At 43.8% G+C, this 25,381-nt stretch overlaps 1 protein-coding gene across 8 annotated transcripts in view; it reads right to left on the bottom strand.

Moving 5' to 3' along the window:
- Positions 1-1,110: 1,110 nt before the first annotated feature.
- ABL2 (ABL proto-oncogene 2, non-receptor tyrosine kinase) overlaps positions 1,111-25,381 on the bottom strand; it is a 112,711-nt gene continuing 88,440 nt past the window's right edge. For 4 of the 8 annotated variants that reach the window (XM_040446647.1, XM_040446649.1, XM_040446648.1 and 1 more), the window contains 10 exons: positions 25,020-25,315; positions 22,121-22,393; positions 20,940-21,024; positions 18,649-18,826; positions 17,840-18,024; positions 16,412-16,564; positions 14,595-14,684; positions 11,399-11,572; positions 10,614-10,847; positions 1,111-10,304 (listed from right to left, as the gene is read on the bottom strand). In XM_040446647.1, the coding sequence (XP_040302581.1) occupies positions 9,124-10,304; positions 10,614-10,847; positions 11,399-11,572; positions 14,595-14,684; positions 16,412-16,564; positions 17,840-18,024; positions 18,649-18,826; positions 20,940-21,024; positions 22,121-22,393; positions 25,020-25,315 (2,849 nt within the window). In that variant the 3' untranslated portion in view covers positions 1,111-9,123. Of the gene's footprint in view, positions 10,848-11,398; positions 11,573-14,594; positions 14,685-16,411; positions 16,565-17,839; positions 18,025-18,648; positions 18,827-20,939; positions 21,025-22,120; positions 22,394-25,019; positions 25,316-25,381 lie in introns of all 8 variants that reach the window. The other 4 variants (XM_040446643.1, XM_040446645.1, XM_040446644.1 and 1 more) reach the window with 1 other exon arrangement.

The raw sequence follows: 25,381 nt of genomic DNA, 5'->3' as shown, positions 1-25,381 counted from the left end.
GCCACTGGCCGGGCCAGAGTGCGGCAGCTCAGCCACTCACCACCTTGAGACCACACAAAGCCGAGAACTGCAGTCAGACTTTGGCTTCTACTTGTGTAAAAACGAGCATAACCGGACTTACCTCACAGGGTTGCTGTCAGGATAAAACGAGTTAATATTTATAAAGTGCTCAGGACACAGTGCTTTGCTGTTTAAGAATGATAAAGTAGGGGCCTTTCCCTGGTCCTAGTCCTAGTTTTAGGAAACTAACGTCTGAGAACAGCCCACGATGCCCTATGCTAAGCACTTCGGAGCCGTTCCCTCTCGTAATCTTTAATACCACGACTTAAGTGACCGCTGTCCTCGTTTACTAAACGGGGACCACCGGCCCTGAGAGGGCACAGAGGTGCGCCGGAGGGGCTCGGCCCAGGCGGTCCCGCTCCAGCTCCTATGCTTTCGTGACTCATCCCTAAAGCGGCTTTCCTCAGCCAATGCCACATCTTCGGCTATGCAAAATGTGACAACTTCCACAAGAGGGAAGAATCCCAATGGAAGGTTCTCCTTGGGATTCTCAAACAAGATTTCCCAACTTGACCAAAACCGGGCAGGAGAAAAGGACTGAAGACAGAGCGTGAGGGCGCGTAAGCGGAGGCTCAGCAGCCGCGGTACCCGGACCCTACACGTGCACCCCTTGAACCGAGCCTGCTCCTACCTGATCCAAACAAGGACTCGCGTTTTTAAAAACCTGAAGACCTGTGACATTCCACACGACCTGTGAAAGACGTTTTCGAATTTATTTGGAGTTGTCCTCAAAATGGACTTTGACAGAATGAAGGCTCAACTCACTTTACGGTCACCTCATGTTAGATACATGCACGCACGGACACACGTTACCCACCTTATGAACCTGCTGGGCTCCAGATGATGCCTCTGGCCATTTCCAAAGAGTGTAATCCATCAAAGAATGGGTATTCACTCCCAGAGAGGACATGCTGAAGAATGTGCCAGAGGGAGGTTACTAAAATCGGCTTCTTTACCTTACAGACATCTATTTTATCGTAGAGAAGGATAAACTCTGCGCAGATCCGCTCAGGTAAAATTGTGGGAGAAACACTCCAATCACAAGCCTACTTTGCCAATAAAATATTGCAACCTTTATTTAAAATAAAACACAAGTTGGCAAGCCTTGTGAGACAACAGGCAGACAGCATTCCCCTTTCAAGGGCCTCATTTATTTACATCAAGTTTAACACTGTTAGCAGTTCACAGTCAGACAACAGGGTGAGATAATTAAATTAGAAAAACAAAACACCTGAAAATATATTACAAGAACAAATACCTGACAACACTGGTAGTGTGACCCATGATTGATGTGTTTTCAATTAAATCCCATATTGTCTCACTGTGTCCCCTCAGCAACGCACACAGCGCTAGGCCCTCCGGACCTCTCTGTGCACCCACCACGCATACACCTGTAGGGCGTGACCTTTGGTATAAACGTTAAACAAGTTTTAAAGACTCTGAATCATATTTTGTAGGACAAAGTTCTGTCAACCACCGTGAAAGGTTCAAACTTATCTTTGCCAAGCGAGCATAGCACTGGGTTCCTCCACTGATAGTCATTACAGAATCAGATTGCAAAAAGGAAGTGTGGGGTCCGCCCAGGAGACAGGGGCGGGGGGGAGTTCTGAGTATGCATGAACAGTTCGGTCGGCCTGTTCACGGCAAACACCCCAAACCAGGGCACTGCTTCTAGTCACCACAGGGAAAGATCTGAGTAACTCCTCTTTCACCTACTCCCCTCCTTTGTCAGCACGGCAACGGGGTCTGTACATAATGTGGACGTAACACATACCCTCTATATAGATCCGAGATACGAGGGTTTTCAAACATAGGCCCTAATGAACTCTGAGATGAGTACCTCATTGTCCTTTCTAGTGTCTGAATCCTAATTTCTCTGAAAGACAATCACCCTAATCAAGGTGATTTCTCCAGATCTCAGAAAACGTCTCATAACGGAATCCCAAGAACAGTGGCCACAGTGAAAAACGGCTTGTCAAAGTGGAGGAAGGCTGGCTTACCTGGCCTTCATTCAACCGCCAGAAACATCTCAGTCTCTTGGCATCCTTGCCACTCTCAACGCATGGAATGGTACTTGTGAACTGTGCAGAGCAGTATCTGGGACTCACCAGGGACGGCACTAAAGCACTGCAGGATCCTACAGTATCTTCTTAATCGAGAATAAACTTATCCGGCACACCTGTGTTCCTGCTGTTACAGCTGATGAAAACCATCCTTATAGGTGAAAATTTTATTAGTCAGAAGTCCCGTTCTCCAACTGAAGTTCATGGTTGAACTTAATGGCTTAATTTCACGTTTAAAACTTGTATCCGGAGGCTCAGAAACAAAGCTAATCAAGCTCCAACGACACCATCCATTTCCTTTCTTAAAACCTGCTAGCTTTGGACAGTTCACCTCCACCATGTCCTGAAGAGTTAACTGGAATGCTCCCAAGACCTCAAGGCCTGTGTGTACAGCTCAGTAGCCTGGAGTAACGTGCAGGACCCAGAAATTTGATCCTATGAGTAACATGATGAACAGAGAATTTCACAAAACAAACACAGAAGGATATATGGGGTGTGGTCTGAGGACAAAGTGGAGCCTGAACTTGTGACTTAAAGCAGACACCCTCTTTCCCTTAAATGGTCTGCAGGTTAGATCTGTTCACACGCCATCTGTGACCTTGGGCTGTTAACCAGGGCCTTGCTACTTAGATTACTCAGCAATGGGAAAATTAAAGGATGTAATTTTTCTGAGAGAGGTAAACAATTTCAAATTTATAATTGTACACAGGAGCAAAGAAGTGCGCTTGGGGGCAGGAAGGGTCCAGTTACAGCAACCTTCCCCCAGCTCACCAAGCGGAACAGAGAAAGTGCAGTCCACCACATCAGCGCCTGGTACGGAGAGAACATCTCAGGCAGGGACTCTGGCTGCTGGTGGGGCTTTCAGCCACCGCCACCCACCTACCAGTTCTAGCTCACTAATCGTGCAACATCAACCCAGCTTATGAGTCTTTCCTCCGCAAAACACACAAAACCCATCTCTGAAAGCACAATCCTCAGAGTGACCTCTCCCACTCCAAGCCAGCCTAGAGTCAAGATGACCTGCCTGGGCCTCCTCACCCAGGGAGGAGCATGCAACCTTCCCACCCTGGTTATCCCAGGGTGGAGCCCTCCCTCACTTCCTCTCCTTTGGATCTAGGACACGGAGTCAGAAATGAAGGCAGTATCATCTTACGCGTGTCATCTCACCATGAAACACACACCTCAGGTATGGCATGAAAAACAGCAGCCCCAGAGCAGAAACTCCTCTTTTTGTACATTGCGTAAACTTCACACGAGAGAGACTGGAGCTAAGACAGTCACCTGGGCAGATGCTCTGCACAGTGGCCGGGTCCACAGCCCTGAAATCCACCCACACCTCCCGGTACTACTCGGCAGGGAATGGCAGTGACCTTCTGGCTTCAACAGAGCAGGTGTAACAATAATGGTTAATCCAGGCACTCACCAAAAGCAAGCCTTGCATGTGTTTTTTTCAATTCTGGTAGTTGGAAAACTGGAACTCTAGCCAAAAGATTTAAATATCCTGACTGTTAAGAGCGGGACAGGTTTTAGAACCCGCCCACGGCCTCTCCCCTGTCTAGTGAGGCTATGGCAGGCAGCAATTTCCTGGGTGGTCATGCGGAAGGTACGGATGCCACCCCTGCCTGCCTTTGTCAGAAGAGTATATCAGCTCCCTTGGAGGTGCCTTGCCCTATTTCTTTCCTGCTCCCACACATTCCAAACCCGAAGCAGACATTTACAAAAGAACTGAGCTTCTGGCTTGACAGAAGCTGAGCCTGAGATACAGACAGCTGGGGTCTATTAATTCATAAGAAACTTACATCCAGAGACTCATCTACTTAAGAAAACAAATGCTTAGGACACAGAGATGGACCCCAAATCCAGGTAGAACAAGTTAATGCCAAACAAGATGATGAAACCCCAAAATCATTATGAATAAAAATGCAGACAACCCTGTCAACCCAATGTGAACTCTCGTGGGGGCTTATCCTGATAGTAACAATGATGTCAGTAGCAAAAATTGGAAGGGAACAGGAGAGGTCAGAATGCAGTGTGCCTATAACTCAAAAGTGGCCACCAATGGAATTTCCTCTTGGGTATTTTATGATTTAACAGGAGAGTAGTGTTTACTCATTTTAGACAAAAAAAAAAAAAAAAAAAAAAAAAGAAAAAAGAAAAAGAAAAACCACACACAGATGAATATCAAGCTCATTTCTAACTGGCAGGAAATCCTAGAAAACTAATTCCCAAAGTGCACTGGTTCTACGGCCATCTGATCCCCACCCTTCCCCCACCCACCCGACCCCCACCCAGCCCCCAAAAACAACAAAACCACACTGGACGTGGGTTAAAAAAGACACTGTCAACATCAACAGGTAACGAGTCTGCTCCCACCACACTTAGGATGCTAAATGGCTGAACATGTAGTGGAGAAATGTTCAAAGATAAGAGGGCCTCAATTCTTCCTGAGTCAAGGTCCCCGGAAGAGCTGCTTTGTTCTGGAGTATACATTACTACTTTTTAAGGAGTATAATTAAACCAGAAAGTTGGTCCGTAGTTTTCTGAAATTATTCGGCACTGAGCTACAATTTTAGCAAAACACTCACTATACCTGCACATAATTCATTTAGCAGTTTCATATTTACAAATGCGATAAGTTATAGGGGTGATTATTTATATATTTGCATTTTCAGGTCCCCCACAGGTAAAAGCCTATTAAGTCAATCAGCATCTAACCGACTGTTTGATCTTCTAAACAGACAATACAACCTTACAGTTAAATTACATTTGATACTTTTCTCAAAGTGCTTTCATATACATTATCTCATAGTCATTAAAATGATATGGAATAAAGTTGTTTTGTTTTGAAGAAAAAGGAATGTAGGACTAGGTTTTTTGAAACTTAAGTTGGTATTCATTACAAAGTGCAGACTACTGCTGTGTTGCTGAGGTCTGTCCAAAAGAACGACCCCATATAATTTTTTAAATTACTGAGCTCTACTGAATGCCTGCTTTGCTAGTGTTGCCATTACTAAACATTCAAGCCCCTTAAGGTCAGAGAGTGCCAGGAGCGTGTGCTTTAGAACGTGTGCAGCACTGTGCAAGCTGATTGTCTATCTGAGCCACTTTTTCTGCAGTGTCTCACAAGGCAGCAGGAATGGTGGAAAGACCCCACAACCAGAAAGTCAAGAGACCTGAACCCTAGCCTAGGCTCTGTCACTAATTAATTGAGAAAATGGGCAAAGAACTTAACCATCCTCTCTTCCAATTTCTTAAGCTATGAAGAAAAGGGTTGGGGTACTGATCGTGTTCAGGCAATGCTGAGACACACGGAGGGATTCTTGGAAAGCACATTTGCTGAGACCTCGCCCCACTGGGAATTCTGATCTGGGGTGAGCCAATGCATCTTTTTTAAATCCCAGGGATTTTGCCACACATCCCTGGCTAAGACTCGACTGGACTAAATGTTTGTTAATAGTAGTAGCAGTTAGCATTTATGGAGTGCTCATTATGTGCCAGGCACTCAAGCTAAGTATCTTACACACATTATCTCATTTAATCCTTACAAACAACCCTGAGGTAGTTACTATTATTATCCCTGTTTTCCAATGTGGAAACTAAGGCTCAGGAAGGTTAAATGACTTGCCTTCTAGACTGGCTTAGAGTCTCAACTCTTAATCACTATCTATACTGTATCCTTTAAAACTCAAAAGCTCCATGACTTTAGTTAAATAAACACAGACTGTGCCTTAGCAGTCAGCATGTTTTATTAACTGGGCACTATTTACTAGCCAATTTTCAATTGAATTGTAAGAAAAAAATCTAATTTAACCCCCATAATTAGAGCTGGGAAAGGGTCTTACTATAATGACGTCAATGTATAGCGGTCATCTGGAAAAACACTGGATGAATTTCGTAGGGCCAATCTTTTTTAAGGCTAGATCTCTGAAATTCACAATGCAAGTCTGTAGGAAAATATACACACTTTAATATTACACAAAGCCTTTTAAGAAAATACTTCATGTAAAGCACAATCAAGATGTATTCTACACAAAACACTGCATTTTAATGTAAGAAATCTAAGCTGAAATCATATTATCTGTACATGAAAGGATCCAAGCTGTGACAGCCCAAAAGTATGCATATATATAACCACTTTAGAAAGTTTTCAACACCTTGAAGAAGGGCTCTCGCTCCCCTGCTTTGCTTTTAAACTTGATAATGTTTTTTAGTTTCTAGAAGCAGTTTTCTCTGCTGTGAACTGAAACTTTTAAATTTATGTAAGGTTATTTTTAAAACCTGGTCCTTTTCAATTAGAAAGAGGAACAAAATCTAAATTATACTTTCATAGTAAGTTGACAGTGCCTCTTTAACCTGAGCCCTGAGCCCACAACTCCTGAAGTCACACAGTTCAAGCACCGTGTGGATGGGGTGTGCTACAATAGTTAATGCTACTCCTGACAGTGTTGGGAAAAAGCAATCCATTTCATGAACTTGTCGAGCACCGACCGTAGGCAAGACAGAGCCAGGTGCTGCCCCTGAGTAAGACACAGTCCCCACCCTCAAGACTGTTCTGCGGTGAGGAAACCGGGGAGCTTACATACACTCAGTAGTGTTCCTCCAAGGGTTATTTTCAGAGCTCTCAAGGAAAGACCCCCTGCTTTAAAAAAATAAAATAAAATAAAAATCCCCTGAAAAAACAACTACATAATTAATCCCTCAACTTGCATCCCACAATGACGGATAAACTTAAAAAGCAGCATAATATTCTAAAGTTTTAGCTTTCCCTGCCCCACCCTTAAAAGGCTAATTGCTAAAACAATTTCAAGTTTGTGGAAATGACCGATGAAGGGGAGTGGCGACGAAAAAGGTGGGGGGACCGTGGGCCTCCATCCAGGCCACAGGGAACCCTGTCTTCACATCCAGCCACTACAAGAAGATGAGCCAGATCACCAGTTGCCTGCGCTGCACCTGCAGGTAACACACAGAAGGGGCTCACGCAAGCCAGCCAGGGAGGCCCAGGACTGTGTCCTCCCTCCTTACCCTTCTCGTGGCCTGGGCCTCCTTTGGAGCAGCCATAGTAAAAATCAAAGTTTTCTTTCTTTCTAGTGAAAACTAAACTTCCTCCTCAGTCAAAGATGACAGACTCTGTCCAAAACATAGTTTTTCCTCCTTAGTATTCTAGCCCAGTTAGCATACTCTCAGCAGTTCTAAATTTCCATGATCTGCCACTGAGCAAAGAGAATCAAAGACCATTCACCGTTAACGACACTGCACTGAAGCGGCTCTCAGGGGATAGCTATATACTTATTTGCAAAACACCCTTGAGAAGATGTATCATTACCTTCACTTAACAGATTAAGAGACGGGGCTGTGGCCTGACAGTGGACAGATCGCATAGCTAGGAAGAGAACTCACAGTTCATCAGTGTTCAATTCCTATCTTCCTAGGTTAATACTCCTTTAGGAGGAAAAAAATTTATTCTCCATGCCCGGGCGGGCGGGGGGGGGGGGTCATAAAGCTCTAAAACAAGAATGAAATGTTAATTAAAATTAGACCTGATATCAAGAATATTAACCTGTAATCAATTAGGTTCGGTACCATACGATCCTATTAGCTTCCATGATTATCACTGAATAGGGAAGGAACAGGCCTATTTTTCAAGGGCAAAACATATTGGAGGGTTAAGTCACTAGATTTTTAGGATTTAATCAGTGTTTCCTGGGAATGACCTGCCCCTTCAATTATGCATTCTTCAATAGAGGTGAAATGACAAAATAAATATCAAAGAATAGTCCCAATATGATATTTATAAACAAGCACAACAATGAGGGGGAGGGGGCATGTGAAAGGAGAAAAGCACATGAGAGCGATCTGGGGGAATTCACCAGAAATCCACACAGAGTGAGAGACTGTTTCTTCCTGCTCTCTACCTAGCCTGGCTCTAAGGTGATAAGGAAGGAGAAAGGTACAGAGAAACGGCCACTGGGACCAAGCCAACCTCTCCGTTCAGTCACAGACCTCTGGCCCTGGCGGTTGAATTCCAAGAAGAGACCTCTCTCCTGGCATTTTAACCGGAGAAGGAATACACAGCTGCTCAATCCCGTGGCGGGGGTGTCGGCGTGCAGGGACCCTATATCAGAAAAGGGTTCCCAAGAGAACCTGGTGACCGCTGTTTTCAAAACCAACTCTGATTAATGCCCTGAATGCTGCCAGAGATGAAGGAAGACGGCCCGCCCAGCAGAGAGCAGAGAAGAACCACTGAGGAGCCCCCTATGCCTGCTGTTGATAGACAGACGCCAACAAGCAGAAAGCCACTCGTGGTCCACGAGGAAGTGACATACTGGACTGGGAGAAGTGACTTCTCATTGGTGTGAAGCCACGAGGAGGAGGTCTCACTCTGACCACTTCCTAGCATCTGTTACTTCCTGCCCCGACTAATGCACCAATGGAAAACGGGACCGGAGCAGGCTCCAGCACCCGGGTCTGCAGCTCTTACTCCAGCAGTGACCTTGTGGAAAGAGCGGCTTCAAACAGCCTCGGTGAAACTTCTCTTGGTACATTCCCAACTTTCTCTTCTGTCCCACCCGATTCATTAGGTGAGCTGGAGCAGAATCGCCATTAGTACCTCCAGGGGCCCCAAGTCCATTCCCCTCTGTGGGGTGCAGAGCGAGAGCCAGAGGCAATCCACCGTGTTGGCGCCGTCCCGCGGCCTTGCCGGGAACAGCCCGTCACTCGCTTCTTCGTGGTGGGACCCGCACGCGTCTCCTGACGCCCCAGCACAGCTTCCACTCCCGTCTGCTGCTGCTCCGCCCCCCGCCCAACTTCCCTGTCCTATGTGTCTGCTTTTTGTTATTTTTGAGATGAACCTGTAAACGTGAGAACTCAGAGATCTGAGGTACTTCACATAAACACACTCAAGTATCAGTCTTTCATTCTCTGAAAACAAGAACACAGGAAAACAAGCCCCTCTCCCTCTCCCCTCAGAAACGTGAGCACCTTCCCACTAGGCTAACAGTGGCTACCTCTGCACCACATCACTGATCTCCTGTACACATGACAATAAGTTATTAAGGACAGGGTTTGCCCCGGGCACGCCAGCAGCTGCTGAAGACACCTGCAGCTCCTGCAGGCTGAGTTCCAGTTTGCTCACAGCCTCTCGGAAGGCGAATTTGTTGCGAGTCTGGGGGATGCAGTCCACATAGCCTGAGCAGTAGTCGAGCAGCTGGTGTCCGGTGTCCACCAGCTGGCTGTTGGGCACGGGTTCCGTGATTGCACTGGACAGTAGGTCGGCACATTCCAGCAGGGCCTCCTTGCTGATTTTGTCTGCTGAGATTTTCTCAGCCGCCTGTTTGGTTTTTCTCAGGGCCACTTTAGTACCTGCTGTGCCATTAGCCATTTTGGCCGGCGAGATGGAAGAGGTGGGCAGAGGCACTTGAGGCGGAGGCATCGCTGGCCTCCCAGCTTTCCCACTGACGGGCACTGCCCCTGGAGCTGCCTTCTTCCCTCCTTCCGGTGTCTCTGACGTGGGCTGTCCTGCAGCGGGGGCGGTCGGCTCTTCCGTGGGGTCTGAGCACACGGACGGATGCTGCAGTAGTCTCATCACGGGTGGTGGGGGTGGGGCACACTTTGGTTTTACCCGTCGGGGTCGGTCCTTGTCTCCAGAGGATGTGACCTGATGCTCAGATAAGAGTTTGAATTTATTGCCCTGAGAGTCTGTGCCAATGAGCTGCACGTCAGCTGGAGTGTGCTTCAGAGTGGGTGATATGAGGACTGGCACTTTGTGGTTGTGAGTGGTCGGGAGGGCTGCTGCAGCCTTGGCCGGGGAAGACCAGCCTGTCTGCTCGCCATCCTCTGGGACTCCAGCCATGCCAAGTCGTGCTCCGCCATTCCTCTCCTTGCTCTTTGGGGCAGCTGCCGCTCCAGCCACCCCCACCCCCGGAGAGTCCTTCTCTGTAATGGCTGGATCCCCAGAGGGGGTTCTGAGAGGAAGAGCTGTGGCTCCTCTAGGCAAAAGTTTGGCTTTTGGTCTCTCCCTGCTTGGAGCAGCACCTTCCTCTGACTTTTTTGGAAGCATGTCATTGGCCCTGTCCACATTCTCTTCTGGCTGAGAAGAGGTGGACACTGTCCTTTCCAGCTGGAGTTTGGACCTCTGGCAGTTCCTGGGAAGGGTCATTGCCATCCTATCCTGCTCTGGAAGCCCTGAGGACATGGAAGATGTAGAGTTTGACCTTGGAAAAGGCTTGGAAGTGTCATCACTGGCTGTGGGTTTACCCGCTCGTAAGCCCAGTGTCTTTTTGATTAAGCGTGGTGTAAAGAAGCCTGTGATGCCAGACCACCCACCCCCAGCAGTGCCGCTGCCCCCGCCCCCACCGCCATCGTCGTTACACAGGTTCCTCTGTGCAAAGCTCCCCCCATAGCACTTGGGTGGCACCAGATTCGCCTCTTGCTGGGCAGGAGTGAAAGAGAACCCATCAGCATGCTGTAGAGAAGCAACAGATGAGAAGTTACCCGTGAGTTCATATTTCTTGTGGGGTTGATTCTCCATTTCTCGGAAGGAGCTGCTGCGTTTAGGGGGTGTGGGAGCATTTCTCTTTTTCATGAAGGAGCTGAAGAAGCCTCCCTTCCTATCCCTGGTGAAGCATGTCTCTTTGGCATCTTCCAAGAGGCTGCTGGGTGACTTGTCTCTTTGTTTTCGAGGCAGTGCTGGGGACCCACTGGGGGCCTGTGCACCTCTAACGAACCCTGAGGAGAAATGGCCAATCACTAACGTGAAAGACAAAAAGTGACTCCATTACACTTGAAATACTAAGGTTTAATTTAATTGCAAGAGTTCTGTCGGCGTCTATTGGAAATCAGGTATTAGCAGGACTCAGAGGAAGCTAATCAATACGTTACCGCTTCACATTGCTGAGTGTTCCCAATACAACATGGGAAATAAATAGGAAGCAATGACCTACTCTCTACCTGGGCATTCGTCTTTTCTCTAAATGCTATAGCACACCCTGGCCTCAACTATCAGGCTCAGGGAAGCAGTTTTTGCCAGAAGTACACAGATGGTAATGGTCCAGGGTTTGAGAGCTGAGAAAACGGAGGGGGAGGCAGAGCTGTACGGCGGACGGAAAGATGAGGACTAACAACGCCGGCATTGCAGAGCCCCGGACCGGAGCAGGAGCTGAAGCAGACGCCAGCCATTCTCTCCTCAGGGAACACGGACGGGAAAACGGAAATAAGGCATCATACCCCAAGGTTCTTGAGACAAGGTGGTTTAATTCTACCTGCCTAGGGATCCGTACCTGGTGCTGAACTAGAGGCAGAATTTTCCGTGGCATCCTGTGTCCCTTCGATATTCTCCTTGTTCTCCACCTGTTTCTTCAGCGTTCGGGTCTTAGAAGGAAGTATAGGCAGTCGGGGCAGGTACGGAACAACAGACGAGGAGGAGGCAGCCCTCCCAAGCTCCTCGGCTACCTCTGTGAGGAAGACGAGGGGACTGATCAAAAACAATTTCATGACACAGAAAAGGAGGTTTTTGTTTCAGAAAAGGTATACAACGGAGGAAGAAGCTGGAGAAAAGAGCACTAAAATATACAAATGGAATCACAGAGCATGTACTTTTACGTCTGCCTTCTTTTGCTCAACATTGTGACGGCCGATTCCTCCATGCTGTTGCATGTAGCAGAGGCTCCCTCTCCCAAGTGTGAGCATACCAAATTAACCCATCCTTCTTCTGGTGGATATCTAGGTTGCTTCCAGTTTGGGGCCGGAAACGAATATGCTGCTACCGACACCCTGCTACATGTCTTTTGCTTCAGAATTGTATGTACGTCTGCTGGGTGTATACCTAGGAGCAGGACCGATGGGTTACAGGGTGCACATCAATTCAGCTTTGCCGGGTCCTCTCAAACTCTCTCCCAAAATGGCTGTAGCAATCTATACTCCCACTAGCCTTGTATCAAAGTTCTGATTACTCTGCATGCTTGCCAAAGTTTGATATTATCAGGCTTTTTGTTTTTGATTTTAGCCATTCTGGTGTAGGTATGTAGTGGCATCTTACTGTTCTATTCTGGACTTCCCTGATGATGAGTAATGATGGTAAGCATGGATTCATATGCTTTCATATTTTGGATATCCTTGTTTACTGAGTGCTTGTTCAGAGGCTTAATAAAGCAGATTTCTGCACTTAGTTTTTACATTGCACCTTGCACCAAGAAGGAGGGTGGACACATTTCATGTCATGCTGCATTTCATTCATAAAACAAATGAGGCTCCTGAAAAAGCATTCACTGTATCAGTAAGCCTCGGCTCATTCAACGTGGCTATGCGTTTTTGGGGCTTCTGCTGGGGCAAAGACATACTTTACTATTCACCCCTTAACAAAAATGAAGCAAGCAGGACTGATTAAACTGTGAAATATTGTGATTTTTTTTTTTTTTACAACATTTTGGTGTAACTATTTAAAAAATCAACTCCCCCACAAGAAGGGGCACATGGCATATAACCCAAGTCATGCCAGCGAGACTTTTCTTACACTGCTGCCTACAGCAGCTGGGAGACAGACGTTAGCTGTGAAGATATGACCTCGAGGAGACTAGCAACTGTGTCCCATACCTATTGGAAGATTCTGAGGATGAGATCAACCTAGAAGCAAAAGTAAAGTGATACTGGGTGGGAGAGGCTGTGAGAAGGAGGAAGTCCTGAAGCTACTTGATTCCGTGGCTTCCACTGACTCTGAGTTAGCACCATCCCTCCTTTCCCATGGTTTGAGCCAATAAATCCTCCCTTTACTGCTTAAGAAAGTTTGAGTTAGGTTTCCTCCACTCACAACTAACTAATGAATACAACTTTTTAAGGTAGGAACTGCGTCTTAGCTCTGTGTCTTCAGTATATGCTAGCCACAGATTAAATGCTATGATTAATAAAATGTGGATTAAAAGAATCTTAAATTTCTGGTTTAGCAACTCTCAACTGCAGTTAGCTTCAAAAATTGATAATGGTTGATTTTCCATAAGGATATAACATTTTCAAAGGAAACAGAACTATTTAACTAAGGATGCAACAGAAATTAGAAGGCGACACAAAAGCACCAAAGAAATGGAGCCTATGACTTCTACCACTTCAACTCCACACGAAGGAAAGCACACAGAGGAAGTAGAGAGCTGGCCAAGGAGCTGCTCAGTGTGGCCCAAAGGGCTGCCTGTATGCTCTGTGATGTATGTGCACAAGCTTCAGCTTACAAAGGAGTAGGATGAAAATACTTTGCTTTCAACCTCAGTATTTACTTTTCCCTTTGATTTTATCTGAAATGATAAGTCACTAATGGAAGAAGACAAAATTCAACTTGCCTGATTTCCTCTTCTAATATTTTGAAACCTGAACTTCAGTAGTGAGCTCTATGTTCAATTATGAAGGAAAGGAAAAATCTGAAAAACGTACGAAATTCTGGAGCTATACTGAAAAACCTGGTAAGAACACATAACTAAGAATTCTATGTTTTTAGCTCTCTAGAAATAGCTTCACTATATAACAAGTGTTTACTGTTTGACTCTTGCATGTAATTTTAGAAGCACTGTAATACCAAAGCAGGAAACTGCCTGTATGTATGTATGTATGTATGTATGTACCCATACACTTGTTTTCAGATAAGAAAAGGGCTCTGTTCATAGCTTAACATGCTCATTTTAAAGTATTCTCTATGTCAACATATTTAAAAATGTCATTTTAAACATTCAATTATAAGCATATAGTAATTAACAGCCCACTGGATTTTTTTTTAAATTTTTTTTTTCAACGTTTATTTATTTTTGGGACAGAGAGAGACAGAGCATGAACGGGGGAGGGGCAGAGAGAGAGGGAGACACAGAATTGGAAACAGGCTCCAGGCTCTGAGCCATCAGCCTAGAGCCCGACGCGGGGCTCGAACTCATGGACCGCGAGATCGTGACCTGGCTGAAGTCGGATGCTTAACCGACTGCGCCACCCAGGTGCCCCAGCCCACTGGATTTTTAAATTGTTCTTAATTTTTCAATATTATAAACTATACATCCTTGTAGCTAAATCTTTATTCATACTCTTATTTATTTCCTTAAGATCTACTCCCAGAAAATAACTTTCTGGATATTGGGAGGTTTTTTTGTTTATTTATTTTGAGAGAGACAGAGAGAGAGGGAGAGCACAAGCAGAGACAGAGAGAGGTAGAGAGAGAGAATGTAGGGCTTGAACTCACGAGCCACAAGACCATAACCTACCTGAGACGAAATCAAGACTCGGACACTTAACCAAGTGAGCCACCCAGATGCCCCCAAATTTCAACATTAAAAATGAGCAAGAGACATACACATTTAAAGAAAGCAAAACAAGAATAACAGAGGCCACAAATTAATTCAGTATCCTGAAATGGAGTCCCAAACTGCAGGAGTCTATAATTTTTAATGTTATTACCACCCCTACCACCACCCATGACTGGCCACCAACAGTGAATCACCAGATTCTCACCTTCAGAAATGCTGGAGTCATGGAACATGGTTTCAAAAGCCTGATGTGTTTCAGCAAAAGACGGCCTGTCGGCAGGGCTCCACTTCCAGCCTATGTAACAAAAGAAGGAACTAGTGAAAGCTCTTTATAAATTAACCATCCAGTGGCACACCTGAGAGGGAGTGCTGTGCATCATGGAAACAGCAGAGGCATAGCATGTTCACAGGTGTAGTGAGCCCACATCCTAGGGCTGGTCCTTCCATGTAGTCTTAGCTTCTGTCCTTTCTACTACAGGATAAAGAGGGGTGGGGAGATGGTTTCTGAAATGGAAAGTTTTCTTCTACTGGAAAAATGAAAAAAGTAAAACCTGTCTTCAAACTCATTCTAACCTTAAAATCAGCTATCCATATTCAGAAATATAACAGGCCATCAGAAAGGAGGAACTTAGAGTCCACTTTGACAAAAACAGGACAATAAGGAAAATAACAAGACTTATGCTTAAACACAAATGCAATTTAATTCATTACTCACCTTCCAGCTCTCTCATCTGTAGGAAGTCAGAGGCTTCTGTTTACTCATCAGAGGTTACTTTCAGGTATTCTCCAGAGTCTTTAGGAATCGTTTTTATCTAGTTGAAAGCAGCCTTCCTCTATCTAATCTCCAAACCCAAGTGCTTATTATCCTATTAAATATGCAAGTGGGCCATGGAAAACTATTCTCAGGATTCCAATTAAGACACAATGATTGGTGGAAACGCAAACTGGTGCAGCCACTCTGGGAAAACAGTATGGAGCGCCTCAAAAAATTAAAAATAGAACTACCCTACGACTCAGCAATTGCACTACTAGGTGTTTATCCAAGGGATACAGGTGTGCTGTTTTGAAGGGGCACATGCACCCCAATGTTTATAGCAGCACTATCGACAATAGTCAAAGTATGGAAAGAGCCCAAAAGTCCAATGACGGATGAATGGATGTGGTATATATATACACAATGGAGTATTACTCGGCAATCAAAAAGAATGGAATCTTGCCATTTGCGACTATGTGAATGGAACTGGACGGTAGTATGCTAAGTGAAATTAGTCAGAGAAAGACAAAAATCATAGGACTCCACTCATATGAGGACTTTAAGAGACAAAACAGATGAACATAAGGGAAAGGAAACAGAAATAATGTAAAAACAGGGAGGGGACAAAAACCTAAGAGACTCTCAAATAGGGAGAACAAACAGGGTTACTGGAGGGGTTATGGGAGGGGGGATGGGCTAAATGGGTAAGGGACATTAAGGAATCTACTCCTGAAATCATTGTTGCACTATATGCTAACTAACCTGGATGTTAATTTAAAAAATAAATTAAATAAAAAATTAAAAAAAAAAAGACACAATGGTTGGGCCTTCTGGGTGGCTGAGTTGGTTAAGCATCTGACTCTTGATTTCGGATCAGGTCACGATCTCAGGGTTGTGATATCGAGCCCCACATTGATTGGGCTCTGCACTGAGCACAGAGCCTGCTTGGTATTCTATCTCTCTTCTCTGCCCCTCCTCCCACACTCCCTCCCTCCCTCCCTCCAAGATAGATAGATAGATAGATAGATAGATAGATAGATAGATAGATAGATTCTCTTAAAAAAAAAAAACCTCAATGGTTTGTCATATATGCCAACTAGCTGATAAATGACCAACTCTTTATATGCCATGAGGTTGGTCACTCTAACAATACTGAGAGGAAAACTATTTCTTAGTATCACTAAGAATCACTGCCTTAACCTTTAAAATCACTGCCTTAACCTTTAAAAATTAAAAAAAAAAAAAAAAAAAAAAAGAAAACCACTCACAAGCTCTCATAAGTTCATAAACCTTAGGGGGGCATCCTTCAGGTTGTTCCATTCGATATCCTTTTTCCAGTAGATCATAGACCTGAGACAGGTCAATACCTGGATATGGTGACATTCCATACGTAGCAATTTCCCACAGCAATACCCCAAAAGCTGCATAAGGGATAAAAGAAATAAAAAGCTGAATGTTTCTTCTCTGATTTGTTATTTATTATGTACCATCAGGTAACTTCTCTTTCAAATTCTGCATAACATTCACACTGTTCATTAGTATACTCTTCTAATTCTTCTAGCATTCTGATTCTTACAGCTGAATTTGTCCTTCTAAGATATTTGCCACAAGAATGCTTCAGGTATAACCTCAAGACTTTTATTTAGATCTCCTTTACTGCAGTGAGGGAGAATAAATTATGATCATAAAAAGCCTAGGTCATAACTGAACTACTCTTAGAACAATCTATGATCTATTTAATGAGTTTCGGTTTTTAGATCAGCTAATATTAGGGGAGTAAAATAAAAATGGATTCATTTAAAATCAGAAAAAAAATTACGCTAGAAAAAAAAAAAACTGCTGGACTTGGTCACAGGTTATTTCTGAGTTTGAGATTCCTGATAAAAAGTCACTTCGTCTCGGTTGCAGATAAAAAGTGACAACTATTTCTGCTGGCCTACAACCCAAATTTCTAGACTTGTTCAGTCCACTGAGCATCCACTAAATCAGAATTCTTTTCAGTGGAACAGAAACAAGATGAGTTACAAGAGCAAATTCTAGATGCAATTCCATCACGCTTCCTTGAAAAGAGAAGGCGACTCTGCGGCATGATACTCTGGAAATAAGCAATAAAATCTAATAAGGAAAACAGGAAACTTTACAGAGAAAGGATCAGTAAAATCCAATGCAGTCCAAGATCTAGACTGTGAGCTCTTTGAAAGGACTTTTTTTTTCACTTTCTTCTTTACACTTTTTAAAAATTTATTTAATTTAAGTAGGCTTCACACCCAATGTGGGGCTCAAACCCCTTTCTCTACACTTCTTTCTATGCTAAGTACCTAGCACAATGCCTGGCAGACAGTAGAGATTTAATAAATGCTTGCTGAATGACTGATAAAGGATGGGGGTAAGGCAGAGTTTACTGGTCACATAAAAGAGAAATTCTGAAGAATTAAAGAACATTTATAAAAAAATAAAATGACAGGGGAGCCTGGTAGGCTCAGTCGTTTAAGCTTCCAGCTCTTGATTTCGGCTGAGGTCATGCATGATCTCCCGGTTTGGGAGTTCAAGTCCTGTGTCAGCCTCTGTGCTGTCAGTGTGGAGTCTGCTTAGTATTCTGTCTCTCCCTCTCTTTCCGCCCCACCCCTGCATGCAACGTCTCTCAAAATAAACCTAAAAAAAAAAAAGACACAGAAAAAGTCCCTTCCAAACCTTACCCCAAACGTCAGATTTAATTGAGAAGGTATTGTAGGCAAGACTCTCTGGTGCTGTCCATTTAATAGGAAATTTGGCTCCCGCATGAGCAGTATAGGTGTCTCCAGTCATCAGTCTACTCAAGCCAAAGTCAGCCACTTTTACCACATGGTTTTCTCCCACTAGGCAGTTACGGGCTGCAAGATCTCTGTGGGAAAGAGAACCCTAATGTGATTCCACTCCGACAGTGAGGAAAATGGTCACGAACACATGCTCTATTCTTAGTTCTTTGTGCTACAAGCAGAGTTGATAAGTCTGTGCTGACAGATATGGTAGTATTTTATGATAGCTGCTAACATGGTAGAAAGCCACTAATTATCCACCACTTGGAGAGTAGTCATCAAGAGGCAGTTATGTGATACTAGAAGAAAGCAGACTTCAGAAAATGGGTTCCTATTTGTAAGTACACTGGGCTAGGTTTCAGAGGTGAGCAAAGATGCTTTTCTACAAGGCTTTAAGTTCTTAACTGAGACGGAAAGCTTTTTTTAAAATTAAGCCATTAGATGGAGCAAAAGGCTCTTGGATATAATCCTGGGCAAAATAAAGAGCATTGTTTTAAGAACGGCAAAGGCTCCTCATTAATACTTTAGCCAGAATACAGTAGGTTTATAAGATGGAAATGATATTATAGTGGGTGGGTCCTGTGAAAGAGAAAATTGCTTCCTTGGGTCATCTGGAAATTTCCAGGAAGGTCCTCACATTCTTCTCTTCATTTGCACATCAAGCAAGGTAGCTTCACGGTTAGAAATAGCAATGATTGGGCTTTACACACCTATGGATGAAATTCTTCTTCTCTAAATACTCCATTGCAGAAGAGATCTGAGTGGCCATATAGAGCAGTACGACTGCAGTCACTTCGTCTCGGTTGCACTCTCGGAGATAATCAAGCAAGTTGCCGTAGGGCATGTACTCAGTCACGATGTAAAATGGTGGCTCCAAAGTACACACACCTGATAGTTCAAGAATAGAGCTTGTTTTATTAGTATAGATTCAAAAATTCCACACCACTTCGCCAAGAATAGTTGACAAATTTTAAAGTCTAGTTCAGTAGTAATCTTTTCCCTTCTTGCCATCACATTCTCTGAAAGTAACACAGCAAAGGTAAGTTGCTGGTTGAGAAGGGAGTCTCAGCTTCCATTACATCATTCTCTGGAAATCCACATGCATTTGAGCATTTGCCTGTTTGGGCAAAGGCAGAGTTACTTACATTAATTCCATAAGGGGTCTGGAAGACCAAAATTTCTGGAGTTCTGTATGTGCCCCAGATTCTGAGCCTCACCTGCACACTAACAATGTTTACCTGAAAGTAACAGCAATTGTGTATATGTTGAAAACTGTGTGAGCTCAGCCTGTATAAAGCTTTGTAAAAAGACTGCTTGGGGCGCCTGGGTGGCTCAGTCGGTTGGGCGGCCGACTTCGGCTCAGGTCATGATCTCGCGGTCTGTGAGTTCGAGCCCCGCGTCGGGCTCTGTGCTGACAGCTCAGAGCCTGGAGCTTGTTTCAGATTCTGTGTCTCCCTCTCTCTGACCCTCCCCCATTCATGCTCTGTCTCTCTATCTCAAAAATAAATAAACGTTAAAAAAAAAAAAAATTAAAAAAAAAAAAAGACTGCTTCCATAGTCAAGGATTTCACTGACCCAGGGTAGATTCCTTACAAAGAATCAACAAGAAGCTGAGGCACCTGCATGACTCAGTTGGTTAAGCATCTGACTGTCGGTTTTGGCTCAGGTCATGATCCCACGGTTTTGTGAGTTCGAGTGTCACATCAGGCTCTGTGCTGACAGCACGGAGCCTGCCTGGGATTCTCTCTCTCTCCCCGCTCTCCCTCTAAATAAATAAATAAATAAATAATAAAATATATTAATAAATATAAATAAATATAATAAAGCAAAATAAATAAAATACATATATATATTTTTTACTTAAAAAAAATTTTTTTAACGTTTATTTCTGAGACAGAGAGAGACAGAGCATAAATGGGGGAGGGGCAGAGAGAGCGGGAGACACAGAATCGGAAGCAGGCTCCAGGCTCTGAGCCATCAGCCCAGAGCCCGACGCGGGGCTCGAACTCACGGACCGCGAGATCGTGACCTGAGCTGAAGTCGGACGCCCGACCGACTGAGCCACCCAGGCGCCCCCATATATATATATATTTAAGGAAAAAAAAAGAATCAACAAGAAACTATTTCCTTTGGGACGGTTTGTCTTAACGTGAACACCCAAAGAAACTGGCCCTCCTTCAAAATGGGCAAAGAGTTCAGGCAACAATTTCTTTGTGACCTGAATAGCCTAGCATCTATCACAGCATAGCACATTCTATCACAGCATAGCACATTCTGCTTAGCAAGGTAAACTGATGAGTATGGTCACAATTTTTAATTTGCTTCTTTTCAACAGCTTTTCATTTAATTTCTCTACCTTGTAAAAATATTTTGTGACAATGTTTGGTTTGGCATCATTTTGAGTGGTTCTGAACTTGAATCTGGGGCAATTACCACAAGCTGGGCAGTTTTATATATTGTAATCAATCTAGGCCACTCTCTCCTGGGCAATTAAAAAAATTTTTTAAATTAATGTATGTATGTATGTAATCTCTACACCAAACATGGACCTCAAACTCACAACCCCAAGATCAAGAGTCAGATGCTCTACTGAGTCGGCCTGCACCCTGTTCCAGGGCAAATTTTTGTTTTTTAATGTTTATTTTTGAGAGACAGAAGGACAGAGTGTGAGTGGGCAAGGGTCAGTGAGAGAGGGAGATACTGAATCCAAAGCAGGCTGCTCCAGGCTCTGAGCTGTCAGCACAGAGCCCGACATGGGGCTCAAACCCACGAACCGCGGGATCATGACCCAAGCCAAAGTTGTACGCTTAACCAACTGAGCCACCCAGGCGCCCCGCTGGGCAATTTTTAAACACAGTCTGTTGAGTAAAATGACAACTATTTACTGAAGTAGATTTGCACTTGGAGCTTCTGCCATGGTGATTCAAAAGGAGTATGTGGAGACAATGGGGTTGGGAGACGAGCATCACTAAGGAAACCCATGGCTCAGAAGCTCCCTCACCTAATAGCTGTACCAGATTAGGGTGCTTGATCTCCTTCATCACTGCAGCTTCTTTCAGGAACTCTTCCACCTCCATGGTATCTTCCTGGAAAAGGTGGGGGGGGGGGGGCGAAGAAAACAAAACAAAAAAACAGAAGAGGGACAAACCCCCATTTTAATCATTTGAGTCAACGCACAATCCTAAACCTACAGCTTTAAAAAACTTCTTTCAAAAATACTTTTGAATATTTTAGCATATTAAAGAAATTTTATCAGAACCTAAGAATAGGCTCCAGACACATCCAATTAAGAAACAAAAATGCCCCTAAAATGTATCCAGTATTTGAAACAAAAGTGAAAATTAGCAGGGCAAGCAACGGAATATCATATCCCATATCCCATCACAAGGGAAACATGGCAGACCTGGATGGTAACTCAGTTCTCAGTTTACTTCCTTACACATCTCAGCCTTTGAAACAGGAGACAGAAGGGTTAGCTGTTTACACATTTGTCTTCCTGACACATTCCTTAAGGAGCAATGCACATGTGCAAAGCCATGCATATTGTCTCACACTCACAGTAGGCTTAATAAATGCTTGCTAACCAGAATGGATTACTACTCATAGCCAGAGCAGCCCTTATAAGTGATATGCCAGAGCTATGGAGGCAAACAGGAGAACCGTCAAGAGAACGGAATGAGTGACGACTGTGCAACTGGTTACTAGGATGCTTAAAGAAGACAGCAGCATGAGGAAGATTTCTGGGACTATTAGGAACAAGAAAAAAGGATTTAATCTCATAGAGATGGGAGGAGCATGAGGCAGAAAGCTGAAGGACAGACAAGAGAGCCCATGATTCTTGTACACTGCACCAACAATTCCGTCCAGCAGGGGTCCTTCTCAGGAAGCAAAACAGCTTGTCTTGCCTTTATAACTTATAATTTGCCTCCTAACCTTTCACTAAGACTTACATCAACAGCCTCCAGAGACAAACCTTCCCCACATGTGGGTTTCGCTGTGTTGCAGTGAATAATCTGCCCGTGCGTTGTCAGCAATGGCACTAAAGTTAATCATCAATTTGCTGATGTGCTTGGCATCAGTGGGTGGAAAGTGCTCCAAAGCTGAAGAAGGGCATGCTCCTATTTCCAAGTGATTCAGCACAAATGTAAAAATGCCTGGAAACTGTAATTCTTAGCAACCCACCTTCAATGTTTTCACAGCAACCGTAAGGCTATATTTCTTCCAGACGCCAACATAAACTTCTCCATACTGCCCACCCCCAAGTTTGTGCTTCATGGTAATATCTGTTCGTTCCATTTCCCATTTGTCATGGATGGGGGACACGCCATAGACTGTTGGCTTATTGCACTTGGGCGCTGGGTAATGTAATGTTGTCACCAGCCCATCCGCCACTGTGGAGTGATGATGAACCAGCTCCGCCAGGGTGCTAAAGCGGCTCTCGGCAGTTACATACACCTGAGGAGAAAGGCAGGAGAAAAGCTCCATCAACTTGAAAAGGGTCAGAAAAATTGTTTTCAAAGCCCATTATTTCACTGGTCTGAAGATATAAAGACAGGAGGCTATCTTATTGAGATAAATTAAATGATGATGGTAAGGAGAAACAGAACTTCAATTTACTCCTCCTTAAACTATTCTTCCTAGGCTTCCTAAATAAGCTCTAGTTTTGGGGGAAAAAGCTTCCAACGTATCTTTCTGAATCATCAAGATCATTGGTCTTCAAGTAGTTTTAAGCAACAAGACTGTGAAACCCAAATATGTTAGCAGCAGAGATGCTCTGATTAAAGGAGGCAAGAGGAAACTTGGCTTCCTGTAAAAGGTTATGAAATACCACATCAGAATCTTGCACAGCACCTGAGAACAACAGAGTTCAATTTTTTTGGTAGGGAGAGAGTATTTAAGTATCTTATAATTTTTACTTAATAAGGATATGTTTTTGAGTATCCAGGCCACTAAAAAAGGGCCACAATAGGGCAACTGCGTGGCTCAGTTGGTTAAGTGACCAACTTCAGCTCAGGTCATAATCTCACAGTTCCTGAGTTCGAGCCCCACGCTGGGTTCTGTGCTGACAGCTCAGAGCCTGGAGCCTGCTTCGGATTCTGTATCTCCCTCTCTTTCTGCCCCTCCCCCACTTGCGCTCCGTGTCTGTCTCTCTCTCCCTCTCAAAAAAAAAAAAAAAAAAAAAAAAAATTAAAAAAATAAATTAAAAAAAAGGGCCACAATTTTATTTCAGAGTGGTTAACAAAACAGTAGTTAATTTGTAATAATAAAAGTATAAAAGATGAGTAGTCTTCAAGCCCTATCTTCCAAAGGAGCTTGTTTATAGTTTTTTTTTTAATGAAACTTTTGGTGTATATAGAATAATACACAGTATACGCAGAATTGATGATTTTTACAAGGTGAACTCACCCATGTAAACCTCTCCCACACCAAGAATTGTAACACTACCAGCACCCTCCCAAATAAGCTATTCACCCCTTCGAAGATAACCATTCTGCTGACTTCTAGAACACCTTAGATTAGCTCTGTCTGCTTCTGAACTTACACAAATGGAATCATACAACAGGTATTATTGTGTCTGCTTTCTTTCACTCAACTTTTCTTTATTGTGATATAATTTGCATACCATAAAATCCACCGTTTTCAAGGATACAATTCAGTGGTTTTAATATATTCCCAAAGTTGTCCAACCATCACCACTATCCGACTCCATAACACTCCCACCCCCTCACGCCCATCCCTGACAGTCACTAATCCCTTTCACTCAGTTTTCCATGTGTGGCACTCAGCTACGACATAGGTCAACAAACTTTTCTGCAGAGAGCCAGAGATATTTCAGGCTTATGGTCATAATGCCTCTGTCACAACTATTAAAAGCTGCCATAACAAGGAGAAAGCAGCCACAGACAACATATAAACAAATGGGTGTGTATTTCAATACAATTTTATTTACAAAAATAGGCAACTGGTGGGCCCACAGATTTTCTTGAGAGTGTGCACAGCAGTACATTTTTTTGTTGTATGAAATTCTATTTTATGAATAAGCCACAATTTACTAATTCATTCTGTTGTTAGACAATGAAGTGTTTCTAGCTTGGGGCTGTTATAAATAATGCAACTGTGAACATTCTTGTACATGTCTATGTCTTCTATGTCTCCTATGTCTATGTCTACAACACATGCATTCATTTCTGTAAACCAGAAGCAAAGCTGCTGGGTCTCTCCCACATTACCACTCATCTGGTTCTATTTGGTTTCATCAAGAGACAGTAGGTCTGTGCGGTGATATAAAAGAGAATTAATCATTATTTCCTACTTTGTAACAGCCATTATGTTTTAAGGAAATTACTTCATTTAATCCTCATGATGACCCAATAAAGTGCAATGAGAAACAGGCTTATGTAAGGTCACAAAGTTAGTAAATAGACATGCTGGAGTTACGCACCAAACCAGGTCTGCCTGCTCCAAAGCCTGGGCTTTCCCCTACTCTGCATATCACACAGAGGGAAAGAGCAGAACAAATGATTCCATATAAATTTACTGTTCAGCAGAACTGACACAAAGGCAGGCCTCACAGTTTACGAAGTAAAACAGTTCCACTCCTAAGACAGCCACCCTGAAACGACTGGTCTTCCCAACGTGCACTCTGCTCAATGACTGACCTATTTCTATCAACACACATTCATACTCAGTCTCCGTCTCAGAAGCCCAGATTCTTACTTTGTGAACTTTGTGGCAGAGATTATTACAATTTTCAAAGACAGAAGGCTTAATCTAGCAATTCTGTACAACACACTGGATGTATATGTATATATCCGTACACTGGTGGTGATTAGAACAGCTAACTTAAATAGCAGTTTCTTCCATTCACCTTCAAATCTCTCATTAAACTATTGATATAATAGTGTTTTTCATTTCCATTACCATATTCTTATGTGTAAGCTCTAATGTGCCAAACAGCCCAAATTCACATCAGTGATTATTTTATTTCATATGAGTCATAAAAACTTATTTTTTAGTCATTCTGAGTGTTTTTTCTAAAGAACAGCCCATCCACGCCCAAGGTGGTACCGGCCAGTCTTACCTTGCCGTCTGTGGTGGTGTTGATCCTGTAGTGATACACACGGCCCTCGTACCTGAGCGAGATGGACAGCTGCCCAGGGCTGCTCTCACTCTCCCGCACCAGGAAGCTGCCATTGATCAGACTGCTGAGCAGGTACTCCGCAGCGCTGCGCGACACAGGCCCATGGTACCAGGAGTGTTTTTCCAAGCTGTTCACTGGGGTAATGTAGTTGCTTGGCACCCAACCTTGGCCATTCTTAGAGCGAACTTCACTCCACTCACCATTCTGGTTGTAACCAAGGACTCGTAGCTTTTCACCTGGCCATGACATCATCATAGAAGAGAAGAGAAGAGAAGAGAAGAGAAGAGAAGAGAAGAGAAGAG

Source organism: Herpailurus yagouaroundi, unplaced genomic scaffold (assembly GCF_014898765.1).
Source record: "Herpailurus yagouaroundi ecotype Mexico unplaced genomic scaffold, PumYag 195, whole genome shotgun sequence".
Taxonomy (NCBI): domain Eukaryota; kingdom Metazoa; phylum Chordata; class Mammalia; order Carnivora; family Felidae; genus Herpailurus; species Herpailurus yagouaroundi.
This window is presented reverse-complemented; position numbering and strand designations above follow the sequence as displayed.